The following is a 19,622-nucleotide window of genomic DNA, read 5'->3' as shown; positions in this document are numbered from 1 at the left end:
TCCAGTAGGTGGGAGCATTCACATCTCTTTGTCTTCCCACGACTTAGAATGCTCTTAAACACTCAGCCTCTGGAGAGGGTCTGAGTTTGGTTCTTGTGGATGATTTGAATGAATCCTGGAGGTTGAAGCCATCCCTCCCCATCTACATGCACAGGAACACTTTCATCTCCAAGGATAGTGATCTTTACCGTACGACACTGTGCGATGCGGTGGTGATGCTGTAGATTGATAACTCTGGACACGACCAACTGCATGACGCCAAACACAGCAACCACCTCCAACACCTTATCGTCAAATGACGGAGCAGCAAACGTGTCATTCCTCTTGGTTCCTCCCCAGAAGTTTGCCCCTCCTGCATAGCTGGAAATGTTCAGAACAACAATACCCTGTAGACTGGGCAACGTAATGGGACGACCGTCACACTCTAGTAGGACCCTCTGTTCCAGGTTAGTGTAGGTTCTTTGTAGCAGTTCACTGATAGCCAGAACCCCATACCACATCTTGTTCTTAGCACGACTCCTGCATTTCTCCGGATGTTCCTCTCGCTTGTTGTTGAATTCCACATAGATTTTAGCATCCAGGCCGATGCCAAAGTAGATATTCATCGGAAGCTTCTCTGTATAACATTCCATGTTTTCAGTACTACAGTCCTCTGTAAGCATAGAGGCCGAGTGTTGCTGTGAAAAATTGGTCTCATATACCATAATACTCCACCTGTCCAACATTGTGACGCTAGCTCCCTCAAGTCTCTCCAGTATCTGAGGTACTTGTTTGTAATCATCGCAGACTGAACCCCATCCCAGAACCCTTGCCAAGTCATTCCCTGTTCCCAATGGTAACACGCCCACCTGGCACTGCTTGTGCAATGTTAGCGTGTCTATCTCAGACAGCACCCAACGGACACTTCCATCACCACCACACACCAGAATGCCAAACTTATCGAGCTTCTGAAACAGACGCAGACCTAGGTGTGGTCCTCCGTTCCCCAGATCAAACACTTGAGCAGGGTTCATCAGCTGTTTGAAACGTCTGAGGAACTTCACTCCATGGTTGTTTCCACTCTTAAAGTTGACAAACACTAGGAGAGGACTGGTACAAGATGGATGACAGGATGCCTTCCAGAAACCATCCGAGTCAATACTGTTGAGTGCAGTCGGTGGGATGATGGAGACCTTATACCGCCCCAGAGGACATTTGGACGACAGCTGCTCCTTACAACGAGTGTGTACCATAGCTTTACACCAGAGACATCTCCAGTCTTGCAATCTGAGGACACTGCCACATGTTTTATCACAGACGGTGCATTTAGCATGGATGGGCAGGTTCCCCTCTAACCACTGATGAGGCATGGAGATCCCCTCCTCATCCTCGATGACGTCTTTGCCTATGGATGCCAGCGTGGTCCATTTACAGTTGCTGGTCACATGGACAGCACAGTGCTTATGAGCCTTGAACTTGCACACTTCACAGGATAGTCCAATTGAGGTGACTCCAGACACAGCTTCTCTACAGACGTTACAGTATGTTAGTTTAGTGTGACAACGAGCATACCAGCTATGCACCCCACTGAAATTGTCCATACTGTACTACTGTGTAGACTAAAAGTGTTCTGTTCTGAACACTGTAGTGCTGGGGTCAGCAGGGCACTTAATAATGTTTAAAATACCAAAAAAGTAAATACCATGCAGTGTCAGGGTTAAGTATACAGGGAAGGCAGCGTGTTTACCCTAAACAGGCCTGGTACAGAGTCAGTTTGTTGACACCGAAGGGAGAGCAGCTTTCTTTCATTAAATTACATTACCATCCGGAAATACAATTAAAATAAATGCCTGGAGCCTACTAATGGTAAACATCGATTTCCAATAGAATGGGGCACAGGATGGAACCTCTCAAATGAACAGCAGGGAGATGACAGGTAGAAAGGTTTAAATATGTAGTGACCCATTGACATCACGGTGTGAATTCATAATCTCATATCCACCACCCACCCATCCACCAAGTCACTCTGGCGTCAATATGACGTCATGTTGATGATGTCACATCATGCCGCTTGTGTACATGTGTCCATACTAGAGGTTCGGGCGGCCCTCACACAGGCCTTGCTCTGCGCATGGCTGTGCCAGGCGCGACGCTCATGCATAGCTCAGACAATATGTCTGAGCTATGCAATATTTGTGGTCCCCAAATACTTGTTGATAGAAAACTCAACAAGTATTTAGTAAAAAGACAAATATAGATGTAAATCTGAACATTGTTGGCTCATTGTTTTTTACATTTTTGCCCTAAAATAGTTAAAGATATGCTTGAATTTTAATTCCTTGAGTCCAAATTGTATAGAATGTGTGTTTGTTTGAATGTTGTATACTTCTAGAGATTTTCCATGTTTCCCTTTTTGGGTGTAACATATAGGTTTAAAAATTAGCCCTGTGGGACATTATTTCAGTCTGGTACATGGCAGAATCGTAAAATGCAAGGATTAAGAAAATGCAGTTGTAAGAACTATTTAGTAAAAACAGAAATATATATGTGATATGAACATTTTCATCTTAGTTTTTTTGTTTTTGTCCCGTGTAGCCTGCAGTATAGGTACAGTTGACTGCTCACATTATGAAAGCATTCTGTGAAAATGGAAAGCTCACAAGCCGGTAGATCTACCTTTTTACCTTTTCTGATGAAATCTACCTTGTATTTAAAGCACTATTTAAAGCACTTTATTAATTCTATACCTTCAAAGAAAGAATTTAATCCAGATATGGATTAATCCAGATATGGATTAAACATCATTATGAAAGCATTCTGTGAAAATGGAAAGCTCACAAGCCGGTAGATCTACCTTTTTTTAAACATTGGGGTGAGTATTCCTACCTCTGAGGTGAGTCTTCCGAGGTGAGTTTTCTCAGGTCATGGGGTGAGTGTTCCTACCCCCCGAAAATCTTGGGGGTGAGTATTCCTACCTCTGAGGTGAGTCTTCCGGGGTGAGTATTCCTACCTCTGAGGTGAGTTGGTTTTGAGGTGAGTCTTCTTGATACCCAGTTGACTTAGTGTTGCATTTTGACATCAGATGACACCTGTTTTCACAACAGAAGAAGCCCAAGCAGCATGTCTGAAAATGCTTTTATTGCCCAAAATGTTTTCAGTAATCACAAAGTTCACAGGCCAACGTACAAAAATAGCATAACTCTAATAAGTGCTGTAGGGGACAGAGAGACAACGCAGGAAGCTAGAGTTTGCTTAACAGACCTGAATGTGTAGTCCCAACATGGTTAACAGACAGGAAATTGCAGTCCCAACGTGGCAACTTGAAATGTCAATTGGTGGTTTATGTAAATCCAACTTAGGGTCATCGGGAACGTAAGACTTGTTTTGGTGTAAACGAGTCAATGTATTAATATAACTACTATTAAAAAAAATATTAAAATAACTACATGAACATAAAGCTACTCAACTATGAGGGAGTCACAACAATAAATGCCACTTTTATCCATAGGTTACATTCAAAATGGTGGGTATAAACATGACCAGTCTGTCCACTTCAGATAATTTATTTTAGTTACAGAACAGACAACAGCTACTGTGGATGAAGGGGCTGCATTCATACAGGGACAGAACATCTGACTTTCATCTGAAGATGTATTAACACCTATAGCACATTCAAAGGCAGTATAGTACAATGTGCAGTCAAACTGCATAACAAAGTACCGTAGGTAATGACAAAAAGGTTTCCTGTTTAAGCAGGTTTGGGACACAAACTTAAGTCAGATGATTTGCCTCTGTGTGAATCATGCATTCATACAGGGACATCCAGAAAGAAACACTACACACACGAACAGGATCGGCTGTCTGTTTCTTCTCTCTGCTGCTTCCTGGGTTGATGACAGTTAAATGGCTAGCCTCTGCCAGCGCTCTAAAGGCGTTGCTCTAAGAGTTCTTCTTTTTTTAAAGATATTTTTTGGGGCTTTTATGCCTTTATTTGGACAGGACAGTAGGCTGAGAGGAAATGGGGAGAGAGATGGGGGGAGACATGCAGCAAAGGTCGTCGGGAACGGGAGTCGAACCCGCGACACGCTGTCATGCTGAATTACTAGCTTATGTGGTATGCGCCTGGACCTCTAGGCCAGCGGACGACCCAACTCTAAGAGTTCTTCTGAGGCACCTTGATGGTCACCTAAGAAAAAACAGGATATGGAAAGGTCAGCAATACAGACTTAAAAATTATACATTTTAGTAGCCCAGGATTCTGACAGAGTATACACATACTGACAATAGAAGTATTTTATAAACAAGCAAATTGTAAGTGTGTCCATCAAGGACTCAAGTACAGGAAGTGTCCATCAAGGAGTCAAGTACAGGAATTCAAGCAGATTTTTTAACCTCGAGAACATTAAAATTTAGCCTTTGTACCCCTGTTGCTGACATATGCAATAGCTGGTTTGCTTAATAGCCATGATAGCAAAAATACTACAGGACTATTTTGAACATGTGGGGCCATTCTAACAAAGCCTAATTAAATAATGCAGTCACAACTTGTTTTTAAAGTTTACATTAAAAAAAACTATAAAAATAATTAATAATCACTTTTAATAATTTTGTCAGACTGAATTGATAGATAGGACAAGCTCATGGCTGCCATTGAGCATGTGTTTTCATTGGGTACGGTATGTGCATGCATACATCACTTTACAATGTTTAGACTACTGATTGCAGGCCTTTACCCCCTTATAGAGGTGGCCGGGAAATGACAAACCTTATGCATAGACATAACATCTGAATGTTCCAAGCACAATTTATACTTGCCAACAAGATCAGATCTACAAGCTAACAATACATCACATATAAATTAGACCAAGTTGTGAACAGTACAAAAGTAGATTAATTTACTGTAGGTTGTTATGGATTGGGTTATTTACCGATATCTGATATTTTCCTGTGTTGTGTTTTTATGGAGTGGACCATGATGGAAACAAGTTTCCGCTTTTGTGTGTTGATCTACGTTGGCGTGTTGTATTTTAATGCCAATAACATTTTTCTATTCAAAAATGGTTTTATTCTAGACAACCCATTAACACGTTGTGAGCTTAGGAGTTTGTTTGTTTGCACAATATTACTATTTTCACCTACTGTATGATGACATGCCCAAAATAGGGGCACCAGCCCACAATGGTTAAATGTTTAAGTGGAATAATATAAAGTTTATGAACAGGCTACCATGTTTGTTTTGTTGTTAAGCTTTTGGTTCTAGAAATGCCATTCTTTTACCTTTTAGTTCTGGGCACAGAAATATTTATGTATGAAGTTCCTCACCACATGCCAATATTTGATTTGATTTAAGATCATCTTCAGCTATAACATGTAGTTCTATGGGCTCTAGTCTGATTATAATGGGTTTATCGCCCCCTTGTGGCGGACAATACTACCTGAACAAATGAATGATGTGACGGTCCATATTTACCGTTTTGACCTCGGTGTAGTTGTCCAAGCCATACTCTCCCAGCTCTCTCCCGTTTCCTGAGGCCTTGTAACCTCCGAATGGAGCCTGGGCCCCAAATACGTCATAGCAGTTAATCCTACAGACAGACAGACACACATGTTACAGACATGTTTATCACCAGATTTCCATTGAAACCATATAATACTTTTTGCACTCTTGCAACTGGGATCTGCGTTATATTGTATTTTTGCATTTTTTTTATTAACCACTTAAGCCCTACACACTTTGTAGATCGGCTATCTTTGCTATTCGTCGTTGGACAAACACAGGACATGACATCAACCTGTTGTGAGCTTGTAGATCTGCACTTCTTTTTGAAAAATTTCACCTACAGTCCTGGTGTCCAAAATAGGGGCACCAGGTTGAAAGTTGTTAATTGCATGTCGTTTGTTGTTCAATCTAGCCTACAAAGTAGTAGTAGTAAGTAGTAATGGTGTGTGTTACCAGACGGTTCCAGCACGGAGAGCATTAGAGATGTAGTGGGCCTTGTCGATGTCCTTGGTGAAGACCGCAGCTGCCAGGCCGTATTTACTGTCGTTAGCCCTCTCCACAACCTCCTCCAATGTCTTGAACTTCAGAATCTGCATCACTGGACCAAAGATCTGCAGACAGTAGATGCCGTCAAATACACTCGGATCCTCATAAAAGTACTACTAAAAGCATTGCTCATTAATCCACACAAGTCAGTGTGTAGGAGTGAAATCAAATTTTCTGTCCCGATTCCATCCTGGATCAGACGTCCAGACCTACCTCCTCCCTGGCGATGGTCATGTTGTCATGGACGTCTCCGAACACGGTGGGCTGGATGAAGTATCCCCTGTCTGCGGCCACGCCTCCTCCACACATCAGCTTGGCTCCCTCCTTCTTCCCACTGCTGATGTAGCCCAAGATCTTCTTAAACTGCTCCTCATCCACCTGCACAGAACACCACAATAGGTCATGTTCAGATCACATACTGTATAGTTACATTTCATCATTGTCATGCCTCAAATCATTCAGTGCATATTAGTTCAAACTCTGAAATTTCATGTATAACAGTGATTCTCAACCTTTTTAATTAAGTACATTTTTAACTTAAGAGCATTAAGCCACGGACGCCCATTTTACAACCTTTATTGATGGGACTCCAATCTACGCTGTAACATTTTCCATGTAATTTATTTAGTGTGACCCTCTTTTTTTCATTGATATTAACAGTACCACAGTTGTGAAACACAGGAAAGATACAGAAAAAGAGTATTAGTAAGAATAAAAAGAAATGTGTGCGTATATATGGAGTCTGTGAGTGTTTGTTTGTTACCTGGGGTCCCTGTTCAGTGTTAATGTTGAAGGGGTCTCCCACCACGCGATTCCTAGCACGCTCCGCGCTGCGCTCCACAAACTCATCGTAGATGTCTGCCTGTACGTAGGTTCTAGAGCCAGCACAGCAGCACTGACCCTGGTTGAAGAACAGAGCAAAGTGGGCCTGCTCCACAGCAACTTCCACTGAGAGAGAGACAAAGTTTACAACACAATGTTAACACAAACACAGTTGTACAGTATATTATATTTCTACTGTAAGAGGGTGCAATTTTACAACATACTGTCGGCATCAGACATGATGATGTTGGGACTCTTTCCTCCGAGCTCCAGAGTCACTTTCTTCAGGTTGCTGCTGCCTGATGCTTGCTGGATCAGATGACCCACCTGACACACACACACACACACACACACACACACACACACACACACACACACACACAGTACAGTAGGTCACTGTCAGTAATGCGAGTGTGTATAGAAGATAAAACCTCCATCCAAATCAAATACAAGTGAGCGTCTGCTTTGTTTTATATACATATCTTTTTCCAGACTCTATACGCATAACATAAATACATATTCACATTCATGGCTATATTTTTATGTTATCTTAATGTATACATTTGGAGTTTCTTTAGTAGTAAAGTGTAGTAAAGGTTTAAGGGGAACCTTTCACAGTTTTGTTGAGACTTGTTTATTTTACTTCTGTTGTAGCTTTACATCTTGGCTACTCTAATGACACAATTTCCAGAGTTCAGTGGTTTCACAAGCTTCAGAAACCATCATAGCATGCAACTGTTTATTTCACAGTTACATCTTCAGTGTTAATTTATCCATTTGTAACTCTGAGAATGTACAAATGTAACCAAATGGGCCCTTACAGGTCAATTTGTACACTCTCAAGTGTTAAATAAACACTGACAATTTGACTGTGTTGTGGCTTTCAGTTCGTGGCAAGTGGCCCAATTTCCTTAATGTCCTGGTTCATAAACCTTTATTATTTTACTGCCTGCTTTCCGTGCACTCCAGTATGTTTATGAAGACAAACATCACTTACTGGATGTGCACATAAAATTATCTTTTACACACATAGGTGCTCCTCAATGGAACAGCGTGGATACAACAATTAAATTAACTACTAATTTGAGACCATGTAAAAATCTAACAAAATCTTGGCTGCTGGATAAGGTCCCTCCCCGTGTGAGTCAAGCAGGTCAAATTTGTGTGTGTAATTTTGTGTTATATTTCATTTGTTATCGCTATAATAATAATAAACTTTATTTATATAGCACCTTTTTAAACAATGTTACAAAGTGCTTAACAACATAAAATCAAACAGTGAATCAAAGAACATAGATAATTACAACAGTAAAAATAACACATAACAGTATCAACAGTATAAAAAGTTTAGGAGGTTAAGAAAGCCTTTCTATAAAAATGAGTCTTTAATTTTGATTTAAAAATGGTGATGGAACTAGCAACCCTGAGGTCCAATGGGAGGCTGTTCCAAAGTGTAGGGGCCCTGACGGCAAAGGCCCGATCACCCCTGGTCACCAGCCTAGACATAGGAAGATCTAATAGGGCTGCATCGGAGGACCTTAGGCGGCGTACAGGCACATGTGGTTGTAGCAGGTCAGTTAAATATTGTGGTGCCAGGCCATTAAGAGCTTTAAAAGTTAACAGTAAAATCTTAAAATCTATTCTAAAAGTTACTGGCAGCCAGTGCAGTGCAGCCAGTACCGGGGTTATATGTTCAGATCTCCTAGTCCCAGAGATGAGTCTGGCTATGACTGTCTGCCACACGCAAATTTAACCCTTTGTTTTTAACCATGTTAAAACCAATCCAGCTAAAAGCCTCTACACAGTCAAATCTGGAGGGTTAATTTAACTGTGTGTGCATGTATGTATGCATGTATACATATATTTTAAATGATTTATGGTAATTTTTTACACTGCGTGTGTGGGTTACCTCTGTTGATCCAGTGAAGGCCACCTTATCAACATCCATGTGAGCAGAGATGGCAGCACCAGCTGAAGGCCCCATGCCAGATAGAATATTCACCACACCTTCTGGGAAACCAACCTAATACGCACGCGCACACACACCAATCACAATATAATATTATATTGTAGTTAGTACATATGTATATTGTGTATCACACATTTCTAGAGAGAGGAGGAGGGGAAAAACTGTGCGTATGCAAGGGTTTGTAACTGTGTGTGTATATACCTCTTTAATAAGGCTGGCAACATACAGCGCAGTGAGAGGAGTCTGTTCAGCTACTTTCATGACCACCGTGTTCCCTGTAGCCAGAGCTGGACCCAACTTCCACGCCTGCATCAGCAGGGGAAAGTTCCACTGCACGGACACAACAGACACATACAAAACACATTGAACGCAAATCCCAACAAAGCTATGCAGTGGGAGTCAATTCATTGCCTTTGAGCAACAGCAGAGTACGGGCAGTAAAAAGGTTTACTGCCCGTCTACGTTTTAAGCAGGAAGTTTAGAACAGCAGCCAATGAGAGAGCAGAGTCCATGTTATGTGTTGTGTACTTCTAATCTCACTTTTATACATTCCCTACATGAGTAGTGAAAGACCACCGAGTATGCCATGTTACTCTACATTATAAGTACAGTATTCTATTGTGTCTCTGTCATTGCAGAAATACTGCCAATGGTTTCTTGGTGAGGGAAACGCCCACTAAATGGAATGCTTTCCAAGCCACGTTTCAGAATAACAAAACCTTATATGAACCCATGAGCTTATCTGAAAAGGTTCAGCTGCTGGATGCTTCTCGTCACCGATTCAGAGCATCTGCCACCAAAAAGGTCTGTTTTAAATCAAGTGCAAACTCTGCCTAACTGGTTAGGTCAATGACTACCCAGGGGTTTGTAATAAACACACTACAATAGAAAATCAAGTGGCAACATAATACATCATTTTACCAAAACTAAAGAAATGGCTTTAGAGTCAAACTGCACTTGAATAAGTTAGTTATGTGACAATAACAGAGACCATTAAAAAAGACGCCCCTTCCCCCCACACACACACTTTTTTTGTGATCAATCTGATACTGTAGGTTCATGTGTGTTTCCTCACCGGTATGATCTGGCCACACACTCCGATGGGTTCATGTCTTGTGTAGCAGAAATAGTCACCGTCGATAGGGATGGTCTTCCCTTCCCACTTATCAGCCCAGCCGGCATAGTACCTACACACACACGCAAATTCAGTTTTTGTCAATCCGCTTTAAAACAAGTAGACAGTGAAATAAAAAACATTTTCCTGAGTCATGTTGCAGCATCAGTATAAAAGGTATATTCATACAGGAATAGGCAGCAGGTAGTGTAGGCTAGGGAAGGCTAAACCAACCTTCCCAAATCATATGCTGGCTATTGTGCACATTAAAGATATACAGTAGATATGCCAGGATTATTGTGTTATATCGTTTGCTAATTTGTCGCTGCAGCCACCTGGCGACAATCCGGTGCCAACTCACTGCAACAACAGAGAGTGCTACTTCTGCTAACAACCAATCACCTGCTACTTATTTTACCAATAGGCCTATACTACAGTGAGGACCATGAGCCAGGAGTAGACAACGCTAGCGCTGGGAATTTGACCCACAGGTTTACAGATTTGGGAGAAAAAGAAAAGCTTTCCATCTCTTCTCATATACAGTAAATAAGCAGACACTACGTTCTGTTTTTGCAGGGATTTGCATAGAGATGTCACTTTTGTAACCAACGTTGTACAGGATTGGAAAAATGCTTAGCTGAAGTTACAGAGACACACCAGACCGCATGGAGTGCGTTAAGATCGATACACAGACCAAACATGTAGTCTGCTTGCTTTTCATAGAGTTAATTAATTCCATACACCCCACTCCCCATGGGTGGCAGTAGCTGAGTGGGAGAGGCCACCTGGGAAACAGAAGGTCCCCGGTTCGTGACCCGGCCCACGTGTCAAAGTGTCCCAGAGTCTCTCCGAGCAAAAGTAAGCGAGCTTTCTTGCACCTTAGACAATCATTTATACATCTGTTCAAGTGGTCTGATTAATAAATGTGTTATTTAATTTTGAAACCGAAGCATTGTGTTGTTTTTAGACTTTCCAAGGCTATTACATCAATAAACTTTATCTCACGAAGGTCAGTGACTTCATCTTACTGCTGTACATAATAGTTGGTCAAATATTAGCCTTCCCAAAGCTCATGCTCATGAAATAGCTAATTTACAAGACGCTCACAATGCGAAGCGATTTGGTGTAGAGGGGAAAAAGCATGCCTGGTATAGAGCCCTGGGGGACCCTGGTCAACAAAGTATACATGGTTAAAATTGTGTGTATGCATGTGTTCCTGACATGCTTGCGTATGTGCGTTACCTCAGACATTTGACCACAGTGGGGAGATCCACACTGTAGGACACTGCATATGGCTTCCCATTATCCAGTGTCTCTAGTTCCTATCGGGGGAAAATGTCATTGTCATTATAGACGAGAATTAAATATATATATATATAAATTAGGCACAAGAGCAGGCTTATGGAATACATTTAATTACATTAAACAGACTATTTTGGGCCACAAGAACGGAAAATATTATCTAAATGACCCGATATAAAAACAAATACGAAGTTACTGTAGGTGCAGATGGAGTTGTGCAATTTTGTTGCACAAGAGAAACACACCCACCCACACACACAAATTATAGTGTACTGTACCAGCAACTAGTATGTCATGAGATCAGGTTTTAAAGCTCAAACGTGAGTAGACAGATTTGCAATCTCACGGCCAAATGTAAACATGTCCCTCCCCAAGTATGTATCCATAGAAATATCCATTAAACATTGAAGGAACACGTAAACGGACAATGTGGTTTTCAGTTGATAAGCTCAGTATCAAACGCACACCCTCCTTCCTTTGTCATGTAAACCAGCTAGACGGGCCCTCGTAGATTAGAGTAGCTCAATCTGCTTTACTGATAAAGTATTACAAGCTGGGACAAATCATTACAGTATACTTGTGGCACACACCCTTTTCACCCTTATTTTCCATCTTTGTTTTGTTCCTTCCAAATGAATACTTGAACTGTTGTTTATTCATTTTATACAATACTTCTGAGCTGTCATTTATTTTATTCTATAGCATTAGTCTGCAAACTCAAGATACAACTGTAAGACAAATTGAAAACCAGTGGTTACAATTGCTCAATACAGTTGTATAAGTTGCCTAAACTGTAATAAAAGTGAGATATAAAAACTAGATATTGTTTACGATTATGGATATTGTAATAGTCCATCTGATAGATAATTTAATGTGATTAGTGGTTACTGGTCTAGCACTTATTTTACAACTTAACGAAGCTATAGTGATGATGATATATTATTAATATATATAATAATGAATTCAATCAATTGGAAAGGGCAGATAACTCACTGTTCTTGGAACCCAGGAAAACTTTTGATCTGTTTCTAATCCATTTTCCTCCTTGGGATCAAGGTGGGTATCTCTAATCTACGGTAATCTCTGGAAGGAAATGTGTGTCTCACAGCTAGGTAGGCAGAATCTCTCTCAATAGCGTCGGCCAATCGGTGGAGCAGCAGCCCACGGTGCGAGGCATCCATCCGTCTCCACGGTGACCCCAGCCTGAAGGCGTCACGTGCCGCTTTCACTGCCTTTTCTACATCCGCCTGGAAAAATAGGAACATCAGACATTTAATAATGAGTAAGTCTACACAAGCACGCACACTTTTATGGCCATGTATGTTGTATATCTCTGCTGTCAGGCAGAAACCAGCCATGTCCAAAATATTTACTTTCAGGAAATGAAGAAAAAAAATGTTTTTAGAACACCACAATATACTGCCTCATCAATTGGTATGGTGACTTTATACATTGTCAGATACTTAAATGTGTCCTTATATTATTACTTTACCAAAATACAACTCAAGTGCAGTTAGGACTAATGTAGAGATGACTTCGTCATTCTAATCAATGATGGACCATCTCCAAAGTTGGAGTTACGTGGTTTGACCGACAGTTTTAAGGATCCAATGGAGTTAGCGACGATGTTAGATTATTGTACATAATAGACATTGCACTAAGGTGCATGACTGCAAAAGCAAGAAGGAGTGAAGTGTGCAGTAGCGGTGCAGTAGCGGTGCAACAGTTAATCAAACAAATTGATTAAAAAAAAGTATACATATAAAATGATCTACTTCTGGAAGAAAGAAATGTCTGTGCGTGTGCGTGGGAGGGTCATTTTTGTTAGTGAAAGTTACAAATGTGCTGCATATGGTGTGATATGAAATGTTAGCTTCAGTATTTATCAGTTCGCATCATCATTGGCTGTCTTACATCCCATCACTTCAGCTTTGTGGGAGGGGCAGTCCATGATTTCTTTTGAGTGTCCCCAATTATTAGCATTTGCTTGTGATACTGCATGTACAGATCAGTATTTGATTGAATATACGCACACACACCCCACAGAATCAGAATCAGAATCAGAAGACTTTATTGCCATTACATGAGGACATGTTAGGAATTTGATTTGGTACAGAGGAGTGCAGTTTACAACAGGACTAGTGCAAGACAGGACAAGACAGTGCAAACAACATCATAGTGCAAACAAAATCCAAATAAATAAGAGAAGTGCCAAAGTGCCAAAAAGATCAAGTGTTCAGTAATCAGGTCAGGGGGGGGGGGGGACCAGCAGCATTCAGTAGCCGGATGGCCGTGGGGAAAAAGCTGTGTGAGTGTCGTGCCTTCACAGTCTTTAATGACCGCAACCTCCTGCCTGAGGGGAGCGGGGCAAAGAGACCGTGCCCTGGGTGTGCGGGGTCAGCCATGATCTTCCTGGCCCTCCCCAAAGCCCTACTTTTAAACAGGGCCTCCAGGGGGGGCAAAGGGCAGCCAATCACCCTCTCCGCCGAGCGTATCACCCGCTGCAGCTTGGCCTTGTCCTTGGCCGCTGCAGCGGGGAACCAGATGATGATGGCGAAGGTGACGATGGACTCGATGATGGCAGTGTAGAAGTTCACCAGCATGGACCTTGGGAAGTGGAGTTTCCTGAGCTGCCGCAGGAAAAACAGTCTTTTCTGGGCTTTTTTAGTGAGGGCGTCGATGTTGGGCCCCCACTTCAGGTCCCGAGAGACTGTCACCCCAAGGAAGCGGCATGACTCCACTGTGGCGACTGGAGTGCCTCCCAGTATGATTGGAGAGGGAGGGGGCGGGTTCCTCCTGAAGTCAACGATCAGCTCCACCGTCTTCAGAGCATTTAGCTCCAAGTTATTCCGGCTGCACCAGGAGACCACCAGGTCGATCTCACTCCTGTAAGCAGATTCATCCCCCCTGGAGATGAGTCCTACCAGGGTGGTATCGTCCGCGAACTTAAGGAGCTTGACCGACTGGTGGCTTGAGGTGCAGCAGTTGGTGTCAAATAATATAAATCCTTTGTTGTTTGTACATGGACCATTAAGTTAAAACAGGACTGCAACAATTAATCAGACTAATCTTTTTAGTGGATCACCATCATAACCTGTGGCAGCAAGGTTGTCGGTCAGCTGAAGATCATGTGTCGGATGGGGGGGGGGGGGGTTCATGTAAGTCTTTACATGTTAGCAAAGAATGTTCTAGTCTCAACCTCTCGTAACTTTGCTTGATAGTGTGTGACATAGCGTGCGTGCGTGCGTGCGTGCGTGCGTGCGTGCGTGCGTGCGTGCGTGCGTGCGTGCGTGCGTGCGTGTGTATACGTGCGTGTACCTTGTCGCCCTCAGCCACCTGACAGATGACCTCGCCGGTTGCTGGGTTGATGGTAGGGAAGGACCTGCCACTCACCGCATCCTGCCATTCGTTGTTGATGAACAGCTGAAGCAAAAACAAGTCTGATTTGCCAACGGACCAAAGTCGCATTTACATTAGTGTTCCATCCTCTGTTTAATTCGGCTAAAACACACTATGCGAGTTAATACGAGTGCCCTCTAAGAGCCTGGTAGATTATTAAAGGTAGGGTAAGTGATATTTTTGGGTTAAAACAAAAAGTATTTTGTTAAAAGGTTAAAGCACTATATTCTGATAGTAATCATTGCTATAGAGTGTTTGTTCAGTAATCATTGCTATAGAGTGTTTGTTCAATAACAGGAGTCTCCCCGTCTCTCCAGCTCTTTAATAAACAGAAAATACATTTTCTGGTAGGTGTCAAAATCTCAGCCAATCAGGAGAAAGTACCCATTTTAAGCTTCATTTTTATAGTGTTCCAGTTCAAATTTTGCCTGCTCATTTCTTAGTGTCATCACTTCCAATTTCACTTGTTTAATCTATATCCTGATTGAGTTCTCTATCCTGATTGGATAAAATTGGAAATTAAACTGAAACTGAAACGAAAATGCATTTTCTGTTTTATAAAGAGCTGGAGAGACATAGAGACTCCTTATATGGACAGGACACTCTATAGTAACAAGCACTATCAGAACATAGACCCATTTTGCAATTATTTGAATAATTGCAAATCACTTAGCCTACCTTTAAGGAAGAAAATGTTTGTTATTTATGGTGATTGTTATTCAGCATACACAGTCAAATCTGAAGCGTTTAACAGCGCATGTGTAAAAATGGACCTGTAACTGAAAATGCATTACAGTCGTTGTACAGAAATAACATTCAAAGATGAGACGAAGAAAACACTTTAATATTGCCGGATACATGACAGGGCAATTTCATTGTCAAAGTTTTAAAGCATTTCTGCTTTATTGTATAATAGTACACAATTGTGTAGACTCTCCACTCTTTTCTTGACATGAAAGAGGAGATTATACTGGCAACAAAGTATAGGCAAACCATTAACATACAATATAGTGCTGTATCACTATTTGCACTTTAAATGAGTCACCAAAAGGGGAATGAAACCCTAGCCTAGGCCAACTTTGTAGTTGCTTCCGTGTACAACAGCCGCAGATAATAAAATGCCAATTTGCAGCACTTACAGTAAACATTATTGTCCATGCTTGCACATTGGCACACCTAAATCTAAAAAAAAAGTGTGACTCCTGAGACCTTCCTTATCCTCCTTCAAAACCGCCATAAAAGGGCACCCGTCTGCAATTTGTAAGTGGTCCTTGTAAAGTCTAAGCTTAACACCAGAAATGACCAGCTGATCTTTTACTGTACATATACACACACATAGATATACGTATATCCTTTACTGTACATATACGTTTTATTACTACTAGTGTTGATGATGTCTTGTATATTATTACATGTCTTTAAATATCTCAATGAATTGAATACACAGGGCCACGATGAAAACAAGCCCTTAGGGCTTTGTGTGTTATCCTTTTAGCACCATTGTATTATTGTACCACTGTACTATTTGCAAACTGTTAATAAAGTATTCAATCAATTAAACACAGCCATTATTAATTGCATTATGAGCGTCTAAGGTCAGCCTTATGCAGCCTGCCACTTCTGAAGTCTTTATCTTGTACAGGAAAAACAAACCTTGCCTCAAGTTTCATGCCCCTTCAAATATGAGTTAATCAGTTTCAAAACAACCCTTAATATGAGTTCAGTTTCAAAACAACCCTTCAAATATGAGTTTATCAGTTTCAAATCAACCCCTGTGGACTGCACACTGTCCAGCACACTCTTATCACATGCAAGTTCAGAGCATGGGAAATGAGAAGAGAGTTGAGGACGAGAGGAAGGGAGACAAGAAAGACCAGGGTTAAAATAAAATGAAGGATAGAAAGATGAAGGAAAATAAGAGATTAGCTGAGGGAGGGCTGGAATCAGATGACACACAAAGGCTGTGAGACTTAGTAAACATTTGATCGGATCTCTCTCTACCAGGAGGAATCTGCTGTGTATGTGCGTGTACGCGCATCCGTGTGTGCTGTGGCTGCTCGCCCAGTGACCTGAAGTGGTTACATAACAATCTGTGTCAAGAGGCCTCTGTCTAAAACAAACCAACCAACCAGGCACCAAGATATTTCTCACATTAAAACTTCTCTCATTCATCTTTTAGTGTTCTGACTTTAGGAGAATGTCTGCAACATGTTGATGCAAACATTCTTCTTATGTTGGAGTTTATGTCATCTGTATGAGAGCACCAAAAGTTGTACCCATTTTATGAAATGTGTAAACTGAGCTGGACTGAGATTTTGATATGAAAAACAGTTATAAGTTATTATGTAGTGCAAAAATAATTCTATATTTTAGAAGATGCATGTCAAATTGACAGCTCCTAACTGCAACATATCACCTTTTAAGGCCATGATGCATGAACTGGCAACATGTTTGGTAATTGACATGCTTTACATAATGCGGTCACCACATTGTGCAGGTTTGTCAACTCTTGTCGCACTGTCACATGAGCTTCACATAAACACAGTGTCAGTGGTGGGAAAAGTACTCAAATTGTTTACTTAAGTAAAAGTATCAATACTGCAATGTAGAAATACTCTGTTACAAGTAAGTCTGGAATTCAAATTGTACTTGAGTAAAAGCACAAAAGTATTGGCATCAAAATGTACTTAATGCACCAAAAGTAAAAGTACTCATTTTGAAGAATGTCCCGTGTCACAAGTTCAAGTTCTCACTGGTTGTGTTGTTCTATGCTTGTATGCTGCCATTTTCAAAGAGCCAAAGTTCAAACAGGGCTGAAGTGGTTTTGTAATAATGCAAATCTACTAAGTAACTAGTTATTTAAGTTTTCAAATAATTGTAGTGAAGTAAAAAGTACAATATTTGTCTCCGAGATGTAGTAAAAGTATTGACAATTGGAAATACTCAAAAATACCTCAAAAGTATACTCAAGTTCAGTACTTGAGTAAATGTAGTTAAGTTACTTTCCACCACTGAGCTTCACATAAACAAGCTGTGTGCAGCAGACGGTCGTCGTCGTTGAACTACACCGTCGTCAACGCGCTGTTAAGTACCTTGTTGTAGTGGACCTCAGGCTGAGTGTTGTTGTACAGTAGTAAGTACCTTGTTGTAGTGGACCTCAGGCTGGCTGTTGGGCACCGGGATGGCAGCGGCTGCTGCGGCAGAGTAACGGCAGGCCAGGAGCCTGGAGACCCGGGGCAGAGCCCTGGACAGACCGGAGCGGACCTGCATGCTGGCTGGCTCTCTGTAGCTGCGTGTGTGTATGAGTGTGGTTGCAAACTGCGAGTGCGTGGGGCTTCGGCCGCTCAAACACTGCTGTATATATGGGCCTGTCAAACACAGGGAGCATGCGCAGTGCGCTGTAGTGGCTAGGTTTGGTCACGTGGTCAAAGCCTTAGATTTATGGTCACAGACTCACAGCTCAAGCTGCTGGTTTCAGAGTAGGAAGTGTGCAGTGGTGGTTATGATAATAAATAATAATAATAATAAAAAAAACATACAAGTCAGACAATATCTAGATAGGCTACTCAGACGATTTACGAAACAAAACTAATAACTTTATACTAAAATGAATAGATAAAAAGAAAATATGGGCAACCAAAGAAAATATAGTGGCTAATCAGAATTTGACTTTCATCCTCTCAATTATAGGTTATTACATGCATGAGAATACACATTACACACACACACACACACACACACACACACACACACACACACACACACACACACACACACACACACACACACACACACACACACACACACACACACACACACACACACACACACACACACACACTTATATAGGCCTTGTGTGCTTAGCCTAATTAAATTGAGGATAGAACACTAATGTAAATGCAGCTCAGACGTGTTGTTCTTGCTTCAGCTGTTCATCAACGATGAATGGCAGGACACGGTGAGCGGCTGGACCTTCCCTACCATCAACCCAGCAACCGGCGAGGTCAGCCAGAGCTGGATCCCTGAGCTGGTATGTCAGGCCCAGGGGCCTGGGGCCCAAGGTTCAGGGTGGCCCCCTATATATTTGGGCCAACTGAGACCTCATTTTCAGAAGTTGACCAAAAGCCAATGTCTATCACATGTTTGCCTTTGCCTGATGGAACCTAAAGTACTGTGTCTCATTAATGGAAATAAAGCTATTTCTTTACCATTTTAATAGGTGGATAAAGCTTAGCCTGGGACCAGACGAATCTGCGAGTGCAAAAAAAAATTGCACTGATATAGTCTAGCTACGCCAGGCTAGATAAAGCTTAGGTGGTATACGTTTCATCCCTGTTGATGAAAGTAAAATGTATAAAATGGCTATAATGTAAAAATCCCTGAAGAAGACCTTTCCAGGTTGAAAAGTTGGTATTCAATAAATGATCCTGCATCGTGCCTATGAGTGTGCAGGCTTTTTTAAACTTTTATAATGTAAATTGGACACATAAAGAAAACAATTACCTATACCTAATAAGTTATACGTTTAACACAGCAATACAATGTATTGTGACGATAATACATTTTCAAAAATAGTGAAAATAGCAAATCTATAAGCTCACAAGGCATAATGAGGTGTTGTGAGTGTGACCTTCTTTTGCTCTAGTTTCCTTTGTCACAGTGTTCTGTCCCTGGTTGCAAAGTGTCAGGCTTGGGTGGAAAGGACTCAGATGCAGACACAAAAGGCACTGAAACTGGTTTTATTGTTCAAAAGTTAAACAGGCAAGGAAAATGTTCATATCACATATATATTTCTGTTTTTACTAAATAGTTCTTACAACTGCATTTTCTTAATCCTTGAAGTGTGTATTTTAAGATTCTGCCATGTACCAGACTGAAATAATGTCCCACAGGGTTCATTTTTAAACCTATGTTACACCCAAAAAGGGAAACATAGCAAATCTCTTTTGTTTGTATACACCATACAAACAAACACACATTCCATACAATTT

General features: G+C 41.3%; 2 protein-coding genes across 5 annotated transcripts; both read right to left on the bottom strand.

Moving 5' to 3' along the window:
• Nucleotides 1-18: 18 nt before the first annotated feature.
• LOC311041724 (diacylglycerol kinase delta-like) lies at nt 19-1,580 on the bottom strand (the record flags this gene model as incomplete). The annotated part of the gene is given in 3 exon segments (XM_084052206.1): nt 19-47; nt 50-62; nt 66-1,580. Coding segments are annotated over 3 exon segments (1,557 nt in total).
• A 1,520-nt stretch (nt 1,581-3,100) lies between these two features.
• Nucleotides 3,101-17,975, bottom strand: LOC311042646 (aldehyde dehydrogenase, mitochondrial-like). 4 transcript variants are annotated; one of them, XR_014600532.1, is made up of 14 exons: nt 17,773-17,975; nt 14,551-14,655; nt 12,339-12,479; nt 11,173-11,252; nt 9,892-10,003; nt 9,018-9,146; nt 8,757-8,870; nt 7,072-7,174; nt 6,789-6,973; nt 6,239-6,403; nt 5,933-6,090; nt 5,450-5,564; nt 3,273-4,165; nt 3,101-3,240 (listed from the first exon to the last, which is right to left on the bottom strand). XR_014600532.1 is itself a non-coding variant. In XM_084053506.1 (14 exons), exons 1-14 carry the CDS (start codon nt 17,899-17,901, stop codon nt 3,905-3,907), a joined length of 1,569 nt encoding a protein of 522 aa, XP_083909632.1. In that variant the 5' UTR covers nt 17,902-17,975; the 3' UTR covers nt 3,101-3,904. The 4 variants fall into 4 exon arrangements, 3 of the variants coding, with proteins under 3 accessions (XP_083909632.1, XP_083909631.1, XP_083909630.1); XM_084053506.1 differs by having other exon boundaries at nt 3,101-3,908; nt 4,137-4,165; XM_084053505.1 differs by having other exon boundaries at nt 3,101-3,932; nt 4,147-4,165.
• Between the last annotated feature and the right edge of the window lie 1,647 nt (nt 17,976-19,622).

The sequence above is a fragment of the Gymnoscopelus microlampas genome (assembly GCF_963454915.1).
Source record: "Gymnoscopelus microlampas genome assembly, chromosome: 3".
NCBI lineage: Eukaryota > Metazoa > Chordata > Actinopteri > Myctophiformes > Myctophidae > Gymnoscopelus > Gymnoscopelus microlampas.
This window is presented reverse-complemented; position numbering and strand designations above follow the sequence as displayed.

What these genes read in the sequence shown, in the direction of transcription:
- LOC311042646 (XM_084053504.1), bottom strand. Translation starts at nt 17,901, where the DNA reads ATGCAGGTCCGCTCCGGTCTGTCCAGGGCTCTGCCCCGGGTCTCCAGG. An exon ending in CTGAGGTCCACTACAACAAG is followed by an intron (nt 14,656 to 17,772) that starts GTACTTACTACT and finishes TTTTTGCTTCAG; the next exon opens with CTGTTCATCAACAACGAATG. An exon ending in ACTGTGGTCAAATGTCTGAG is followed by an intron (nt 10,004 to 11,172) that starts GTAACGCACATA and finishes GTGTGTGTGTAG; the next exon opens with GTACTATGCCGGCTGGGCTG.